This window comes from Carassius carassius, chromosome 28, assembly GCF_963082965.1.
Source record: "Carassius carassius chromosome 28, fCarCar2.1, whole genome shotgun sequence".
In the NCBI taxonomy this organism is placed as follows: Eukaryota; Metazoa; Chordata; class Actinopteri; order Cypriniformes; family Cyprinidae; genus Carassius; species Carassius carassius.
Genome location: NC_081782.1, coordinates 8,580,491 through 8,600,873, shown reverse-complemented (window position 1 = coordinate 8,600,873; position 20,383 = coordinate 8,580,491). Strand labels below are relative to the sequence as shown.

Genomic DNA, 20,383 nt, shown 5'->3' with positions numbered 1-20,383 from the left:
TCACCACCATCTTGGATTGTCATCTTCCCAGCATCATTGTCTTTATCCTGTTTGTTTATTTATTTTCATTAAATCATCTAGATCGCTATTGTTTCCAGTCCTTCCTTCACCCCACCGTCACAGAACGATCTCACCCACATGGAAGCAGCGAGCACCAACACCCTCACGGACTTTATGCATCACAGTGTGAAACGAATGGATCAGCAGCAGGAGAGCATCTCGAACACCGGACGCGCTGTCCAAGCGCTGGTGTCACAGGTGTCCGAGTTCACCCAGCAGATTCCTGCATGGGTTATCCGACCGTGTTCAAAAGGAGATCTACCTCCTCGAGCTGCCCCCCACACTTAACGGATTAATCGATTTGGCCTTACGAGTTGATGCACAGATTAACCGTCTGGGTCGCCAGCCTAGTCCAACGCGTCATACCATCTCTCCAGCTAGGGGAAGCTCGAGTCGAGAGAACGCGGTCGGTCCCGTCGACGACCACGAGCCCATGCAGGTGGGTAGAGCACGGCTGTCCCGGAGGGAGAGGGAACGGCGGAGATCCCAAGGACTATGTTTATACTGTGGAGGCTCTGAACACAACATCTACTCATGCCCGGTAAAAGAGCCAGCCCGGTAGTAAACTTGAGGCTACTATCGGGTGGGATCTCCACTGGGAAGTCCTCAACAACATCATCGACCCTCCTTCCGGTGAAACTGCGGTGGAAGAATCACTCTCATGAATGTCACGCCCTTCTGGACTCCGGAGCCGAAGGTAACTTAATTGATTCTTCCCTTGCACATCACCTGAACATTCCTGTCCTACCTGTGTCTCTCCCCATCCATGTCACCGCACTCAACAGCCAAGATACTGCCTCATGTCACACACCACACAGAACCCATCACACTACTCACTTCTGGAAATCATAGCGAAACCATATCCTTTTTTTCTTATGGACTCCCCTGTTGCTCCAACTGTGTTAGGTCAACCCTGGTTAACTAAACATAATCCACGAGTGGAATGGGGTTCCAACACAGTCACATTGTGGAGTGAAAATTGTCATGAGTCTTGTCTGGTTTCTGCTTGTCCTGTTTTCCCTGTTTCTGTTTTTCAGAAGGAGAACATGGTTTTGCCAAACGTGCCCGTAGAGTATCTGGACCTGAAGGAAGTGTTCAGAAAGTCCCGTGCTGCTTCTCTTCCTCTGCATCGTCCCTACGACTGTGCCATAGATTTAGTGTCAGGTAAGTCTCTGCCTAAGGGCAAGTTATACTCTCTTTCGATTCCTGAGAGGGAGGCCATGGAAAAAAACATTTCTGATTCCTTAGCATCTGGGTTCATCCGTCCTTCCTCTTCTCCAGCAGGGGCGGGATTCTTTTTTGTGGGTAAGAAGGATGGTTCTCTGCGACCTTGCATTGATTACCGAGAGCTGAACAACATCACGATAAAGAACACCTATCCTTTACCATTTATGTCTTCAGCTTTCGAGAGGTTGCAGGGAGCATCCGTATTCACAAAATTGGATTAACGTAATGCTTATCATTTGGTTCGCATCAGGAAGGGGGATGAATGGAAAACAAATAGTTTATATATGTTTACCTGGATGACATACAGATTTTTTCTTCATCTCTCCAGGAACACGTTCAACACGTCAGACGAGTGCTCCAGAGGTTACTTGAGAATGGGCTTTTTGTCAAGGCAGAGAAATGAGTATTCCATGCATAGTCTGTCCCTTTCCTAAGATATATCTTCTCATCCGAGGGATTATGTATGGACCCTGACAAGGTTAAGGCTGTGACAGATTGGCCATCTCCAGATTCCCGTAAGGCCCTACAGCGGTTTCTGGGGTTCGCCAATTTCTATCTGCGTTTCATTCGCAATTTCAGCCAACTAGCCTCACCTCTGACAGCCTTGACCTCTCCCAGTACTCCGTTCAGGTGGTCGGATGCAGCTGAGGCTGCGTTCACTAACCTCAAAAGCCACTTCGTTTCAGCTCCCATCCTTGTGGCCCCTGATCCCTCACAGCAGTTCATGGTGGAGGTCGACGCGTCAGAGGTGGTGGTAGGAGCAGTGTTTTCCCAACATGCTGCTTCGGACGATAAGGTACATCCTTGCGCGTTTTTCTCTCATCGATTTTCTCCTGCTGAACGTAATTATGACATTGGCAATAGAGAGTTGTTGGCCGTCAAATTAGCGTTAGAGGAGTGGCGTCACTGGCTGGAGGGTTCAGGGGTACCTTTTATTATTTGGACCGATCATAAGAATTTAGAGTACATTAGAACTGCCAAAAGACTCAATTCCAGGCAGGCTTGGTGGGCACTTTTTTCGGTCGCTTTGAGTTTACTTGATCGTACCGCCCGGGTTCCAAAAATGTCAAACCCGTCTATTTATCACGTCTTTTTGATCCCTCCGCCCGCCCGGTGACTCCCGAGTGTATTTTACCTGAGAAGTTAATGGTCTCTGCACTCGTATGGGAGGTCCAGTCGAAGGTCAAGACGGCCTTACAAGGGGTAATGCCTTCGTCCGGTTGTCCACCGAACCGTTTATTTGTGCAGGAGGAGTTAAGGTCCGAGGTTGTCCAGTGGGGTCATTGTTCTAATGTAGCTTGTCACCCAGGGATAAGTAGAACTAATGGGTTGGTTAAACAATGATTCTGGTGGCCACGCATGGCTCGTGACGTCTGCGATTTTGTTTTGGCTTGCTCAGTTTGTGCCAGTGGTAAGTCATCTAACCGGCCTCCTGATGGGCTTCTTCAGCCGCTGTCTGTCCCTTCGAGACCCTGGTCCCACATCGCACTAGATTTTGTTACCGCCCTCCCACCCTCTAATGGCATGATGGTCGTTTTGACCGTAGTGGACCAATTCTCGAAGGCGACACATTTCATTCCCTTGCCCAAATTACCTACAGCCAAGGAGACAGCGGTCACTGTCCTAGATCACGTCTTTCGGCTTCATGGCCTCCCGGTAGACGTGGTTTCTGACAGGGGATCTCAATTCATATCCAAATTTTGGAAAGAGTTTTGTAAATTGCTAGGAGCGTCAGTTAGCTTGTCTTCGAGTTATCATTCCAAAAGAAACGGACGATCTGAGCGAGCCAACCAAGATTTAGAGAGGACGTTGCAATGTTTGGTCTCCAAGAATCCTTCTTCCTGGAGTCAACAACTCTCTATGGTGGAGTACACCCACAATTCGTTGCCAGTGTCAGCTACGGCTTTCTCCATTTCAGTGCAGTTTAGGTTACCAGCCACCAGTTTTTCCCAGTTTGGAATCTGAAGTCGCGGTCCCCTTCGCTCACGCATTTGTCCAGAGGTGCCACCGCACCTGGACCAGAGCCCGCGAGACTCTGCTCCGGGTGAGGGAGCGCACTAAGGCCAAGGCTGATCACCACCGGTCAAAGCCTCCCGTTTACATCGTGGGTCAAAAGGTGTGGCTTTCTACCAGTAACATTCCTCTGCGTTCCGTTTCTAATAAATTAGCTCCCAAATTTATTGGCCTGTTTACTATCACCAAAATCATTAGTCCGTTGACAGTCCGCCTCAAACTACCTCCAGCGTATAGGAGGATACATCCCGCTTTTCATGTGTCCAAAATGAAACCCGTGTTTTATGCACGTATTAATCCGCCTACTCCGGTTCCCCTGCCGCCGCGTCTCGTAGATGGGGAACCGACTTATTCAGTTAATCGTATTCTGGACTCGAGATGGAGGGGAAGAGGATTCAAGTACCTGGTGGACTGGGAAGGTTACGGTCCGGAGGAGAGGAGTTGGGTACCTGCTAGGGACATATTGGATCACTCCCTTATTGATGAATACAATCAGCAGATAGGCCCTTCTTGGAACTCCTATAGGAGCTCTTAGAGGGGGGTTGCTGTCACGGTTGGTAACCGTGATCTCTGGGTATTTGCACTTTGTGGTGAAGTCTGTGTGTTTCGCGTCTGCACTGATTAGTTTGTGGGCGTCTCTGTTAATTGTCATCAGCAGCAGCTGTCACTCATTACTCATTCCCTATATATTGGCTTGTCTCACGTCTTGTGTTTGTGAGAACGTTGTTTAATGTCGCTTACCCGGTTTGTTTAGCTTCAGTGTTGTCTGCGTTTTGGATGTTCGTGTTTTCCCGGAACCTCATCCACTCTACGCACTTCCACTCAGCCACAAATACTTACCTTCGGCTCTATTCCCCGCAGTTCCTGTGCCATCCTCTCCTGCTGCCTTCTCACCGTCACCATCCGGATTCCTCACCACCTCACCACCATCTTGGATTGTCGTCTTCCCAGCATCATTGTCTTTTTCCTGTTTGTTTATTTATTTTCATTAAATAATCTAAATCGCTATTGTTTCCACTCCTTCCTTCACCCCACTGTCACATACAGGCTGTGAGTCAGAAGCGCCTGTTCTTGCAAAGTTGGAACTGCCCTACTTTATAAAAACAGCCTTTGTGTAAAGACACATTGTAGGATACTCTGCAGGTTCAGAAAACAGTCCTCCATAAAATACGTTGCACCCATCTGAATATTTGGGTTGAACTGTTCTGGAACAGTGTTGTAAAAACAACTTAACCACTGATTTCTGGTTGTGTCCTCTTTTGGAAGGCCAAACAAAGTAGTTTCACTTTCACAATGAAACACACACCATCACACCCAGCAGGCTTGAGTGACAAATGGAAGGTGTTCTGATAATTTGTGCTACCGTCAGATTTTGCTACCTCCCCTTAAAACAGATGGTAGCATAATTAAAATGTGAAAAGTGCTACTTATCAGATTTTTCTTCCAGCATGATTTTAATAAGGTGTGAGGCTTTATTAACATGTACACCTTCCCCAGCCCTAAATTTACCCTTACAGTAGGATAAATACAGTTTTGATAGGTAGCATTATATGTTAGAACACCGGCATATTCGACGGAGGAGCAGCCGGCGGGCTTGCAGGAACCACATGGATGGCGCCGGACTGAACTCCACGGTGAAAGTGGAGAAGTGGTTGTACTTGGCCTTGGAAGGATCAAAGGATGCAAATACTGAATTGGGACACAAGTATTGTGTTACTGAGACATAACGCAGAATGTCAGATGATATTCATCATCTAGATAGGGAGGGAATAATGATCATGTGATGTGAGTGAAGTATATGCAGCCAATCATCTTCATAACATGTACAAATCATAACACAACAAATCTGGGATGTGAAATCACAGGGAGATTTCACAGAGGGAGCTCTGAAAACCACTAATGGCCGTCAGATGACATAATTTAGTGGAAAATAAATACCAATAATGATTCTGACTTCTAAATATGATGTAATCATGTAAACATACCTTGACATTCACAATGAGGCGTAGATGTACTGTAGAGTCGAAATTTTGGGGAGAAAGACACAATTAGGCCTACCAGTTTTGTGGGGTGTAATGGAAAAGTAATAGTGCACTGATCACTCCCTGATAGTAGTAAAATAAAATTTGAAGTAATAATAATTTTTTAAAAGAGTAGTGCATATTGAATTATATTTTTGACTAATGAGCCCAACACTGGTTATTACATAGGGGTATGCATATTTGAATTGTCCCATCAGTGGATCACAGCCATTTCCACCTCTTGCTGTAAAGCCCAATGCATGGACAAGCTAGTAAGCTGTACTGCAGCTGCTAGTGTCACATTATAGACTTAACATTAACTATATCTGTGTGTTACTAAGAACACAAAGGGCAACTCTGAGGCCTGTTTGCAGACTAGTGAAATAAAAAATTCTATCAAAACTAAAGCAGTGGCCAGATCATTAACTTCAGCATAGTATTACATCAGTGTTGTCTGAAATCTCTCAAGAGATGAATCAGAAGATATATTTGGATTCAATGACGCAAATGTCCAATGATCTTTGTAACAAGAAAACAAGGACGAGCATTTACAGCTGAGTAATATTCAAAGCAGCTCACAGGTGTTTAGACCTTCACAGTCATTGTGTGCTCTCGCTCTAAAACTTAATGTATACAGGTTTGTGATTGAAATATTATGCAGAAACTTTATAAAAAGGTATACTTGCAGCATTTGAAAATAGTTGATAGAAAAGTAAGATGACAATTTTGTGAATTTGCTAAATTTTGTTTGTCTTGATGGTAATTTCTATTTTCAAATCATCAAGCACAGAGCTGCCATGAGTTTTTTAAATGCAAGTTTTGTCCAGAATATGTCTATTGTTCGTCCAGAATACTTTTTCATCACTGGACTTTCAGGTATACCATACAGGAGTTATTACTATATGTTCTTGTGTGTCACATATTTTATTGCTGTAATTGGGAACTCTGCAGTCCTCCTCATTATTGCTCTGGAACGAAGTTTGCACAGTCCAAAATACATCGGTGTGTTTAACTTGGCCTTGGCTGACCTTGGTGAAACTAATGCATGGATTCCTAACACGATGAAGATTTTTTTTTCTGACTCACAGTACATGACCTACAATGCTTGCTTGGCTAACATGTTTTTTGTGAACCTCTTTGTTACTCTGCAAAGTGCCACTCTTGTTGTTCTGGCATTTGATCGCTACATTGCAATTTGTTTGCCATTAAGGTATCATGCCATAGTGAATAATACTTTCATGTCTTTAGTGTTTGTAATAATATGGGCATTTAATACTTCTCTGGTGGCCCTGGCAGCATCTTTGATGACACAACTTTCATTCTGTAAATCTAATGTGGTAGAGAGTTATTATTGTGATTATGGAGCAGTGTTGGGGATGGCATGCAATGACAACAGCATTAATATGTTCTTAACAAACCTCATCGTATTTTTGTTCCTTGTAGCACCATTGTTCATTATAGTCCTGTCATATATGGGCATTGTTTTTGCCTTAAGTAAAATTACAACTTGGGAAGCACGTTTAAAAGCACTAAAGACGTGCGTATCTCACCTTTTGCTGGTCGTCTCTTTCTTTCTTCCTGTCATATGCATTTTTATTGCTTCATTAGTTACTTCTCTCACCACCAATGCCAGAGTCATCAGTGGATCTCTTTCATTGTCTCTTCCACCAATGTTAAATCCCATTATTTATGTTTTAAACACAGCTGAAATCAGAGTCTTAATTCAAAAACTGCTTAAAAAAAGAATTTTGCCAATTAGAAAGAACTTTTCAAAACAACGGTAATGATTGTTTGTGTTCTTCCATCATTCGGAATTAAATTACCTATTTGAAAAATGAAATATATTTTTTCATAAATGTTTCTAGAATCATTATGTGGAAATTAAATGTGTAGAAATAGTTAAATTCACTCTGCTACATTCCGAACATGTGGGCGTTTGAGACGTGATGTGTGTTGGGGAACAGCAGCAATATGCATTTTGTACTGTGTTCTTAATTACGGACCCCAAGACAAAACAACAAAATAGACTGAAAATTGTACAAGCTATTTGATTTTTTTTTCTGAGCGGTTTGTATTACACTGAAATATTTAATGTAACCCTAAGGTTTCATCCACCCAAATGCTGTTAAATGTCATTTTTGTTCATATCATGTTTATATCATTCATATAATGCAAACCAAGGATCCATTTTCACATGAGTATGTCTGAGATCTGCTGATAAGGTTCTTTTTATTGTCTCTCTGTTGCTATGTCTCAACTTTTTGCTATTTCTGTATTTACTGTACAATAAAGAATAAAAGCTAAACATGATAAGAAGTAACATACGATATCAATTTATTGATGCAAGCTTAAGGTAATACCATTTATTGATAAAGAATACATAAATACGTATACACATATAAAATCTTAATTTCTTAATTTTTGCTATTATCTCATTTATTTAGGGGCTACCTCTCTAAAATTAGCACTGCAAAGTATCAGGCCCCCTTTAAGCCTCTGGGCCCTATGCACTTTTGCCCTGGTCTCTGGTCTCAACCCCTACTGATTAGAAATCTAACAATAAATCATCCAATCAATAAATGCACGTGGCATCACTATAGCAGAAAGCCAGCTTAGAAGCTGGAAAAGTCAAAGGACACTGTAGCGTTACTCTATTCAGGCATAGCAAAACTTGCGTGCACATACAGTATAGCTGCATGGATGGAAAATGAACTAACTCCAGGGTAATGCTAAAAGTAACCTAATATAAGTGTGATCTATTACTACACACATCATAAACCTGTCCTTTAAGGCAAGTACCTGATATGGCTTTCATAAAATGTTTACTGAATTTAAATATTAAGGAAGAGGGTTAGGGTTGAGCAATAATAAAAAATAAAACTTTGAGATTAAAGTCATTACAATGCAAGATTGAACTTGCTAAATTTTATTAAAAAATACTGAATTAAAATAAAATATACTCTAAATATACTAATATACTATACTGAAAATAAACTCATTAAAAACTATTTTTGTTTCTGTTTCTAGAAAAAAAATATTAAATTTTGCAAAAACATTATAAATAAATTGCTGAGAATAAAGTCATAATGTTTCCAGAATAAAAAAAAAACTCAAACCAAAATGCTGAGAATAAACACACTTGTGTCATGCTCAATTTATCTCGTTGGAAAATGGTAGTTACAATCAGCAGTGGCTTAGGTCAGAGAGTAATGCTCGAATGATGTGATCAACGAGGGTTTGAGTCCACTTTTGGCTGAATTTGCTCTTCTTACCTTTCTCATTGCATATTACATCGTAAACTGGAAATTAATTGCCTAACAATTGCCTGTTGTCAAAGTCATGGACTTGTAGATGTGTTTTTGTTCCCACGTGTTCTATGATCTAGTTTCCTGTCCTTTACTGAGTGGGTACTGGTGTGCTGTGAATTGCCGCTGACAGTGGACATCACGGATGACAACACCAGCCCAACATCTAAACCACAACCCAGCCAAACTCCACCCTAATGTGTGGTAAATGGTAAATGGACTGCATTTATATAGCGTTTTCAACAGACCCCATGGTCATCCGAAGCGCTTTACAAATTGCCTCACATTCACCCATCCACTCACTCACTCACACACCGACGTCGATGTCAGCCATGCAAGGCGCCATCCAGCTCATCGGGAGCAGCTGGGGTTAGATGTCTTGCTTAAGGACACCTCGACACTTGGTCAGGTGGAGCCAGAGATTGAACTACCAACCTTCCGGTTTGTAGACAACCTACATGAACCCCTGAGCCACTGCCGCCCCTGTGTGGAGCTACAGCCAGAACCCACCACAGACGGAGAGCCAGCAACTGCTGTGACTGACGAGCCATCGCTGAAAGGAGTGACAGAGCTGTGGATTGCCCCGGAACTACAGCCTCACATGACATATGATCAGGTGCATGAGCCGGCAATGAAGTCTGCTGCTGAAAATATCACAGTGGAGCCCAAATGCGTGGAGGGAAGCACTGTAGTAACGATGAGGGTGAGCTGAGGCTGGACTTGGAAAAGGACTTGGTAGAATTTTTTTCTGTCACCCATCATCTGCCTGTCCTGTTACGGCCATAAAAAACAATTATTGAACTCCCTGTCTCTCCTGAACTGTCAGCCTGTCTTGAATTACCAGTCTGTCCTGTTATGACAATGGAGGTCCGCGACCCAGCGGCACCACCATGACTTCTAGCTCCCTTATCTCCACCATGGCCCGTCAGTCCACCAGCTCCACTGGGCTCCCTCATCTCTCTGGGATCCCCGTCTCCACCTTGGTCACCAGAGCCATCTGCTCCTCCTTGGCTCAACGGCTCTCTGTATCCACCTTGGGCTCCACCACTACCTGCTCTGCTGCCGCCGGTTGTCCCCCCTGGAGTTGTTAGTCCTTCCTCCACCATTGCTCCTACCTCCGTCGGCTCCACCATGGGTCGCCTTCATGGCTGTAGCCTGGGTCAACATCTGGCTCCTCTTGCTCCAAGTCCCTCATGTCTCCATCTTGGCTCCTCCCTCCATGGTCTCCACTCTGAACTCCATTCTTCATCCTCCTCTTAGGGATACATCCTCTGCTTCCACCTGTATTGTCAGTCTGCCTTTCTACCATCCCATTGCCATCCCTTGTCACCCCTCTCCTTTGTTCTCCTCCTAAGACCCCCTCCTTTGTTTCCTGTTTTGCAAGGTTGTGGCATCCAGGAGGGGGGCAATGTTACAGGCATGGACTTGCAGTTGTATTTTTGTTCCTACATGTTCTCTGTCCTAGTTTCCCATCTGTATCTGATTATGTCATTTGGTTCAGGTGTGACTTGTAATTACCATCATTTGCTCCACTTCTTATGGCTGATTTATACTTCTGCGTCGGACCTATGCCATGGCTACAGCATAGCCTGAAGTGCACCTCTCCAAACACTGGGCAATGTGACTTCCCCCAACTGTGCTTAATTATTAAATGATTAAACAATTTGTGGTATAATTGGCCTAGAGCAGTGGTCTCAAACTCAATTCCTGGAGGGCCACAGCTCTCAGTTTAGCTCAGTTTAGCTCCAACCAGCTCCAAGTCACACCTGCTTGGAAGTTTCTAGTAATCCTGAAGAGTTTGATTAGCTGGATCAGGTGTGTTTGATTAGGGTTGGAGCTAAACTGTGCAGAGCTGTGGCCCTCCAGGAATTGAGTTTGAGACCAGTGGCCTAGAGACTTCCAAATAATTCCAGGGGAGATTTGAACAAATAATTTTCAGGGAGATAATTCAAATAAGTGTTAGAACTGAGTCCTACTGTCAGTGTAGTAAGATGGAATAATGTATCCGTTTTCTTTACACCAATCACTCGAAAAGTACAGCTTGTCTTGAAGTAAATGTACAGGTTTACTTGACCACATATTCTACATAAAGTATACACAAGGTTAATTAGTTTCTTTCATTATCCTGTTTTCAAATGATAACTTCTTACCTCTAAGCGTGATTTACAGATTACACAAACACATGCAACTCAAGATAAAAAAAAAAAAAGCTAACCATTTTTAATACACAGAATACCAGGTGTCTACCTATTGTCGTTTATATTTTATAGTTTTACCAAAACATTATTTCAATTTGTATACATTTTTAATCAAGCATTTGTTTTAATCTAGATTAAAGACCCATCTCTTTAACCTGGTTTACACGTAACATACTAATATGCTTTTAATATCCAAATCCGTTAAAGGATTTTTAGGCTGCATTAATTAGGTTAACCGGAACCGGAAACACTTCCCATAACACCCTATGTACTTGCTACAACTTTAGAAGAATGGCATCTACGCTAATATTTGTCTGTTTCTCTCTTATTCCGAGGTCACCGTAGCCACCAGAGCCAGTCTGTATCCAGATCAGAGGGTCACTGCAGTCACCCATCTGACTTTGCTGCAGCCTGGAATTGAACTACTGGTTCGTCTAGTCAGAGGAGAACTGGCCCCCAACTGAGCCTGGTTTCTCCCAAGGTTTTTTTTCTCCATTCTGTCACCGATGGAGTTTCGGTTCCTTGCCGCTGTCGCCTCTGGCTTGCTTAGTTGGGGTCACTTCATCTACAGCGATATCGTTGACTTGATTGCAAATAAATGCACAGACACTATTTAACTGAACAGAGATGACATAACTGAATTCAATGATGAACTGCCTTTAACTATCATTTTGCATTATTGACACACTGTTTTCCTAATGAATGTTGTTCAGTTGCTTTGACGCAATGTATTTTGTTTAAAGCGCTATATAAATAAAGGTGACTTGACTTGACTTTACTTAATCAAGCATATTTTGTTAATTTCATTTAATTGATTATATTTTGAATAAAACATCTGCAAATATTTGTAAAAGCCACCTTTGTCATTGAAATAACATTTCAGTGTATTAAAAGCAGTAGAAAATGGGTTCGTTAGTTCATCCCTTTGGTCACTAGTTAGTAGCCTATAAGAAATGCAAGAAGTATATTGTGTCACCGACCAACCACAAAATTCCCCGCCTTATTAAGAGGGAAAAAATGTGCCTTAAATATCTTCGACTTTTACATATTTTTGGAGAGCGTAAAAAGACATACAGTGTATTGTAAGTAAATCATTTTACTGGTATAGAGATCAAATCAGATGCTTTTCCAGTTCACTCAAAAATCCTGTTATGATTCTGTGATCCAAATGTTGTAATATTAATGTAATATTGTAAAATGTTGTACACTGTTCTAATTTTTCATCTTTTTCATTTAGCCATCAGATCATCATGTCATCAGGAAACATCAGCTTTGTTAAGGACTTTTTTATTGTTGGTTTTCCTGGGCTTCCGCCAGAATACTATGGTGCAGTGGCTGCTCTGCTGCTTTTTGCCTATGTGTGTATCTTAGTGGGGAACGGAATATTTATAGCACTTTTTACTCTAGAAAAACGCCTTCATAAACCTATGTATTATATAATCTTAAACCTGGTTGTAAGTGACTTATTATTCAGCACCACTACCTTACCAAAGATTATTTCTAGATACTGGTTCCAAGATGGTAATATATCATTCACTGGTTGCTTTATTCAGATGTATTTTGTGCACTATTTTGGTTCAGTCAGTTCTGTTATCCTGGCAATAATGGCCTTTGACAGGTACGTAGCCATATGTAATCCCCTAAGATATCCTAATATAGTCACAAAGTTGAACATTTTCTGTCTTTGTCTGGCTGCATGGGTGCTAACAAACACGTGCCCTTTAATGATGGCATTAAGGGCTTACCCTCTGCCTTACTGTTCAGGAAACACAATTATACACTGTTACTGTGACCACATTTCTATCACATCACTTGCATGCACTAACAGGGCACTGTACGGAGTTCCAGCCTTTGTAATTGCTATGGTTGTGTTGCTCGGTCCCCTGGCCTTCATAGTTTTCTCTTACTGTGCCATCATTGTGGCAGTTTTGCATATATCAAGCACTCAAGGAAGGCTGAAGTCTTTCTCCACCTGCAGTCCTCAGCTCATCATAATTGCTCTATATTTTCTACCCAGGTGTTTTATTTATTTGTCTAGCAACATTGGTATCAACTTCAGCACTGATTTGCGATTAGTCATTATTATGATGTATAGTCTGTTTCCACCCATGATCAACCCTCTCATTTACTGTTTGAGGACAAAAGACGTGAAGGAAACCTTACTCAAAAAGATAAAAGTTTCAATGAATCCCCTATTTATTCCAACAAAGGTGAATGTATCCACTGTATGTATGTAAATTAATATAGCAGTCATACATTAGAAGAAACAACAAAAACAAAATAGTATTAGATGTAAACATAATAAATTAGTATAGTAACTGTGAGAAGACATATGATTTAATCAGTTTTATCCACAAAAGTTTATTTTTGTAATTTTTAAACAATTACAAACTTGCTATATTTTACCTAAACAATATTTCAAAAAACAAAGTAAAAAAAAAAACCTATTAAATATGATTAAAACAATCTGTATATGAAAAATCTGTTCCCAGCGGAAACAACATTTATAAGACAAGTCAATAGCTGTACTAAACTGATGTGCATTGTGCAAAATGTGATGTTAAGAACTACATGGTAATTTTTGTCACTGTAATTTATGCCATTGTCTTTACAATTTACAAGTCAGATATAAACAAACTGAGACTGTTACTGTGCTCATGTCTCCATCACAACACTGGCATGCGCTGACAGATCACTATATAGTATTCCAGCCTTAATTCTTACGGCTCCATCTTCATACAGATTTCAGGTACTCAAGGAAAGATGAAGAATTTCTCCACTTACAGTAAGGGCTTTCCACAGAGTATAATTCTAGGCCAACATAAACACACCTGAAACAGCTAATCAAGGACATCAAGATCAGTAGAAACCTTTGTGTGCTAGATGTAAACTGTTCAACCAAGTCAACAGATGTAAATATCCATAATACAGAGAAAATTATAACCATACTCGTATTGTTGACAATAGAATGATTCCTTAATGGCAATCAAATTGCAATGAAGTGATCTTATGCAAGTTCAACAAGAGTGAAACTTTTGAATAGAACTGAAACAAAAAACATGTTTTCCAAACAAGCACTGTAGGAGATGTACCAAGAGTCAAACAGAAAATTCTTCATATTGGGAATCAGTGCATTATATTGTATGTAATATTTATAGTAATAGAATATTCCAACAAAACAGCCACAAACACTTAGCTAAGTGATTTTTGATTGACACAAATAAAGCAATGACAGAATCACAACCCTTTTATGTATTGATGGATATTCATTTAAATTCTGGTGCTTAAACTTTAATGTATTTGTTCTGATTATCCCTTCCTTATTATTTGATTTGATTTTGACAGCCAGCATAAAAAAAATATTGGAAATATTGGAAAATAATAATAATAATAAAGTAAGTGTATCCAAACGTTTGACTGATATAAACAGTTTAACTATGTATTTGTAGACCTTAGTGGTAAATAACGGATGGAGATTTAAAGGAATTGTGTGTATTAATTTGTCTCTGTCATCGTCTTTAAGATATGTTTTGGCTTTACAACAGATTAGCAGGTTATCTGTGTTACTTAGAGGCCTTTTGACACCCAAGTTTGTGGTGGGCCTTTTTTTTTATTCTATTCTGTCTATTCTGAGAAATTAAAAATTTAAATATTACCTAAAAAAATTGTGAACTCTTCTAGCCTCAATAGAAGTGCAGAAATGACACCAGTCATTCAATATATGGCTCATGATGACTGACAGTGACAGTACAGCAGTGTTTAATACAACGATGACGCAGATTTGTTCTCAGATCCAGACTCTCTCTACAGTTGATTCCTCCAAAATATTATTAATACACATAATACCTTATATATTGCTACACCACAACACAACACACAATGAGAGTCTTAATTCTTAACTATTCCATATGGATTGTAATGATAATATCTTGAGATATCTAAGATAATTAATTGTTTTAATTCATTCACCCATGAAAGGTAGGCTATTCAACATCTGGAGACAAAAACACATTTATGTAGTACATATCTACTGCAGCTAAACTAAATAAGGAATAAGAAGATTAATGTATGTGTATTCTGATTCTAACTTTTATTATTGGAGATAAATAAATCATTTATGACTGATATAATTTAAAACTTTTAGCAAGAGTTGCAAAATCTTTGATCGAAAGATTAAGAGTTTATGTGTCAGAATGACTCTGTCAAATTTAAGCTGTTAAGCACTCATAATAGATGACTATGTGTTGATGTGTTAAATCACAGGAGACCATGTACAAACAACTCTGACACCTGGGAGAATCCAGTCTCCCATCACCTTGAGTACTGTAGATCAAAACATAATTAAAAAGTGCAGTGATTTTGTGACCTTACAAAATAAGAAGAATTACACATTTTTTCACTTGTTTTATCTTTTGGCATAATAGGTAGCTTATAATAGTTGCATAATAAAACTGGAGAAAGTTAACATCAATGCATAGGCTACTGTATACCTACCCCACTCATCATTCCTCCCTTCAAGGTCAAATGTCATTTTTCTAATTTAGTTTGATTACAGTAAATATACATCTCTATAGTCATTTTAATTGTTTTTTGGTCAAACACAGTGGACCTATGTAGACGTAGCCTGTTAGGCCTGTTCTGGCAGAGGCCTTTGTTTATGTGTGCTTTGTTCACAATTATTTTTTCTTTACAAACTATTTTACAAACTGAATTCTTTGATTCAGCGTCTTGTTAGAATGATCAATGATTACTTTTCCCATTTCTGAGAAGTAATTGAATTGAAGTAACAATGAGGCAGCATAGTTATGTCATATTAATACAAAACAACATGTTAACTGTATATGGTCAAAGACTATAGTGACTTTGATGTGTTTTGATTACTTTGGAGCACCCTAAATTTAAGTAAGTGTAAGTGTAATTCACTGTTGTTAAAATATCTTACTGTTATAATGTCTTTCTGTTTACCATAAATAAACATACACAAATAAAACATAAAGCTAATGAATATGAGTAGCTTACAGTGACTAAAGGATAAAGAAAAGAATAAAGGATGTTTACATGAAAAATTCTAAACAAGTTTACAAGGGACACATAATACAATACAATACAATACAATATAATACAATACAATTTATATGGCTAAAATGCCCATTAGGTTGCAAAAAGAAGTTATTACAAATACCTGGTGTAACATTTTGAAACAGTAACAGTATTATGAAATCTCATAAACTGTCGTTCAGCTTATTGACATTTTGAAAAGGCATGCACGGTTAATTTGCCTTGCAGGAACCAGGATCAAGCGCCAACAGTGAAAGGGCATTTCTAATTATTGTTGTTTATATGGCCTGTTTGTGTGTATCTGTGTGTTTAACTGATTTGTCATGTTCCTGTTCTACTGCAGGAATATAATAGAACAAAGCATCCATATGGGCCTGATATACGTGTGTTTTTTGCACTTGACCACTTCTTACAAGACACAAGTAGGCATGAAGATAGAGAATGTGTAGAACATTTGGCTACACTGAGGCCTACCACGTGTTGTAAAATGTTTTACAGTGCTTTATGTACAAAATCTTGATTTTCTGTACTTTTAAAATAAACTTTTTATTGTCGGTTCACTACTTATGTAAGAGATGACCCAATTTAATTAATTTAAATAAGTGATAAGCAATTTAAGCAATACACATACTTATTTCTGCACCAATAAAATGCAATACTTCTCATTTTACCACCACATTAAGTATAATATCTAATTACAATTACACTTAAGTTTTCCTGAACATATCGAAGGGCACTGATCTTTCACTCATGTCTATTTTTGACAGGATATGACCACTAAATGCCACTAAATGCCATCAGAATCAGTTATTCCAGACTGCTGTGTAACAGTCTGATTGCTCTAGCTACCTATGTTATAATTTAACAGCATGTTGCATGGTTTTAGTAGCACTTGAGAAATGTAATTTAAAATGCATTATTTTAAGTCTGAAAGGCTGAGAATTAAATTTCTGGTGCAAATATTGCGACAACAATACCGATTTATCTGTTTAGCATGGGTGAATGAAAATCAAACATGTCACACATGTCAGTTACTTTTCTATTTATGACTAATAATTTAGTTTTGATAAATGTAGAAAATTTTTGGTAAACATTTTTAAACTTCTGAAAGTTGCATCATCTTTGACTGAAAGCGTTTTTGCTCCAGGGTAACTTCACACCTCACCTGATAATGAGCCACTTAGAGACACAGAGACATGTAGAAACAAAATAATGTTTGATAAACAAAATGTCACTCAGCGATCATGAAAGAGGCCTTCCTCTTCAGGGACCAAGAACAATAAGTAGCAAATTAGGACTCTGGGGAAAATACACTTTTTATGGCAACTGTTTCTATGTTGTTTACTGTTCATCAACAACAAAATAATTGCTTTTATGATGTTAACAATTAATTTCATTGAATGTCACCTAGCAATTAAACAGTAAAGGTCTAGAGAGACATCACATACATCTCGATAATAATCAACAAAGAGAAGAGCAAAAAAAAAAACCTGACACCTGTAATGATGTTAAAGCAAGATGTCATTAATGGCCTGCTTTGACAGGTAACCATGCAAGAAAATCCTTCTCTGCTTACTGTCACCTAAGCAGAAGTTAATTATAATAGGTTATTAATTAATATGCCCTAAAGAGATGCTAAATTATTAACAGATAAATCAATGTGTGGTATAATTGGCCTAGAGACTTCCAAATAATCCCAGTGGAGAGATTATTTAGATAACTCTTAACACTGTGTATCACTGTCATGTGGCCTTCTGTCTGTGAAGTATATATGGAATTATATAATCCTTCTAATAACACAGATTGTATTTACTTTATCACATATTCTATATAAATTGCATACATATTTTTTTCCTTCATCAAGTTTTCAAGTTTTATCTTCTCACTCTAAGTATGTCTTAAATATAAAACTACATAATGTACAAACACATGCAGCAAAGCCAGAAAAAAATCTAAGTATAAGTGACAGACTCACCCCCAATTTCCACCAGATGCGTAACGGCTGCGTTACGGCTCCGCTGCGTGACAGCTCCGTGTTCCGTCGTCCGTCAATGCCCACCAGGTCCGTATTTGTTGCGGAACGGCTGCGGTCATGACTGACAGCTGACGTCACGATGCCCCATGTAATCTCGCGAATTCTGGTGTGATCGCGCGATATGTAGTTTCTATAAACAGAACTACCAAACCAGGAACAGTTTTCCATCCGAAGGAGTATAGGATAGAACTCTTTTCTTTTCTCTTTTCATTTCTTCATCCATCGTGTCAACGGGGTTAAAACTTCAACAAGCCTGTCTCCGCCCATTATGACGTTTTCAATGTGTAGTGTAGGGAAATATGAGCACGGTGTATTTTATTTTGAAAATTAAACGGATCTTTTATTTTGTTTCTGGCTGTTCTGTTTTGTCACTCGACTTCCTGTCCTGCGTACTCTGCCCTGTAGTGCTGCAGAGCGCTCCGGCATCCGGCAAAAATAGAAGCTCTGCGTATCTGCTCCGGAGGGCTGCGGATCGCCGGAGTCGGAACGCAGCTGTAACGCATTCAGTGGAAATACACTCATTGACTTTAATGGAAACCTATTGACTCTGCTGCCGTGCCGGATCCGTAACGCAGCCGTTACGCATCTGGTGGAAATTGGGGGTCAGGATGTGTAGGATCGCCTCAGTCTGCTGGGCAAAGATCCAAAAGAGGCAAAGAGGCCGTTCTGGGTCATGGGGGCATTGAGGAAATGTTCTTTGTCTGCGTCCTTCATGTTGGCCAGACACAGCCAGAGGTGGCACTCCTGGATAACAAGTGTTGACTTTGCATGACCCAGAGAACTCATGGTGACCCTCAGAGAACGAGGTCAGTTGCAGTTAGGAGCTCTTTCATAACTTCTGGTTTGTGACCACTCTCGTGCAGGTCCTTCAGTGCCTTAGCCTAGTGGCAGCTTCAGCACAGGCTGCACCATCAAGAGTGGTGAGGGAGGAAGAGCTAGCAGGTTGGGTTCTGGCAGGGAAAGGTGCCATCCATGACCAGGTATGCTCCTCATGCACCTCCAGGAAGAATGCAGGGTGCACCGAAGCAGGGTGCTGAGAACCAGCGCGGGCCACCCCGAGAAACCAATCATCCAAGCTTGAGGGCTCAGGACACTGTGGAGGCACTCCACTCCAGCCCTACCATTTCAGCATCCTAGGAAAGCATTTCCATCATTTCTGGTTCTGATTCAGGCAATGCTATCACCCCAGAGTGCAGCAGAGCAGCAAAATCTTCCTCTTGAGAAAGATCTAGCTCACTGAATGAAGCAGCAATCAACATACAATCTTCGGAAGGAGCGCCGAAAATACTGCTGGTACGCTCCTTGTAGAGGGCCTAGCGTGTTCCTTTGGCAGCTCAACTGGTTGTGGTTAAAAGTTAAAGGGATAGTTCATCCAAAAATGAAGATTATGTCATTAATGACTCACCCTCATGTCGTTCCAAACCTGTAAGACCTCTGTTCATCTTCGTAACACAGTTTAAGATATTTTAGATTTAGTCCGAGAGCTCTCAGTCCCTCCATTGAAGCTGTGTGAATGGATTACTGTCCATGTCCAGAAAGGTAATAAAAACATCATCAAAGTAGTCCATGTGACATCAGAGGGTCAGTTAGAATTTTTTGAAGTATCGAAAATACATTTTGGTCCAAAAATAGCAAAAACTACGACTTTATTCAGCTTTGTCTTCTCTTCCATGTCTGTTGTGAGCGAGTTCAAAACACAACAGTTTAGTGATATCCAGTTCGCAAACGAATCACTCGATATAACTGGATCTTCTTGAACCAGTTCACCAAATCTAACTGAATCGTTTGAAACGGTTCGCATCTCCAATAAGCATATTTCACCACCGCATATTTAAACAACTACATTCTCGGTTAAAAAAAAAAGATTTTTTTTTTTATTGGGTTCGGTCCTCTGCCATGACGCTCACCATCACAAATCCTGCATGCAGACTAATACAAACAGTGAAACCGTAGTGTAAAAGTGGATAATTATAGTTAATTATAATAATGTAATATATATAATTTAATAATAATTAATAATTATCACCAGCAAAAGTAGTGTTACTGGTAGAATATAGATTTGTAGAACTATGATGTCAAGTTGTAGGCAAAAACCCAAAAGCGAGTTAGCATTTTAGCACTTCAGGTTCCATTGTCCCAGAGTCAATGAGTTTTTTGAATGGAAGTTTGGTTAAATCCCCTAAAATAAGGTCAGTGCTTCACATAAGCTCAAGATACTTTCACATTTTATTCTACAACATAAAACACACCAGTTACACCCCACTCGTGACTTTTTAAAACTGCGACGTTTCAAGTTATTTAGTTAGCTAAGTGGCATTAAACGTCATTAAACGCATTAAACGTCATCACGCCGAACAGTTTATCAATTTACAGTATATTCCAATCGTAGTATAATTTATAGTATAATTAATTGTAGAATTTTATATTGTTGTTCGACAATACAAGTTTTTTTTTTTTTTTTTTGTT

The 20,383-nt window shown here is 39.9% G+C and overlaps 2 protein-coding genes across 2 annotated transcripts; both read left to right on the top strand.

Annotated features, from left to right (window-relative positions):
* Nucleotides 1–6,091: 6,091 nt before the first annotated feature.
* LOC132107595 (olfactory receptor 52E4-like) lies at nucleotides 6,092–7,105 on the top strand. The gene has a single exon (XM_059513700.1). It carries the CDS (start codon nucleotides 6,119–6,121, stop codon nucleotides 7,103–7,105), a length of 987 nt encoding a protein of 328 aa, XP_059369683.1. The 5' UTR covers nucleotides 6,092–6,118.
* A 4,969-nt stretch (nucleotides 7,106–12,074) lies between these two features.
* Nucleotides 12,075–13,061, top strand: or30bt1 (odorant receptor family 30, subfamily BT, member 1). Its single transcript, XM_059515093.1, has one exon. It carries the CDS (start codon nucleotides 12,075–12,077, stop codon nucleotides 13,059–13,061), a length of 987 nt encoding a protein of 328 aa, XP_059371076.1.
* The last annotated feature ends 7,322 nt before the right edge of the window (nucleotides 13,062–20,383 follow it).

Coding starts and splice junctions, on each gene's coding strand:
- LOC132107595 (XM_059513700.1), top strand. CDS start 6,119: ATGAGTTTTTTAAATGCAAGTTTTGTCCAGAATATGTCTATTGTTCGT.
- or30bt1 (XM_059515093.1), top strand. CDS start 12,075: ATGTCATCAGGAAACATCAGCTTTGTTAAGGACTTTTTTATTGTTGGT.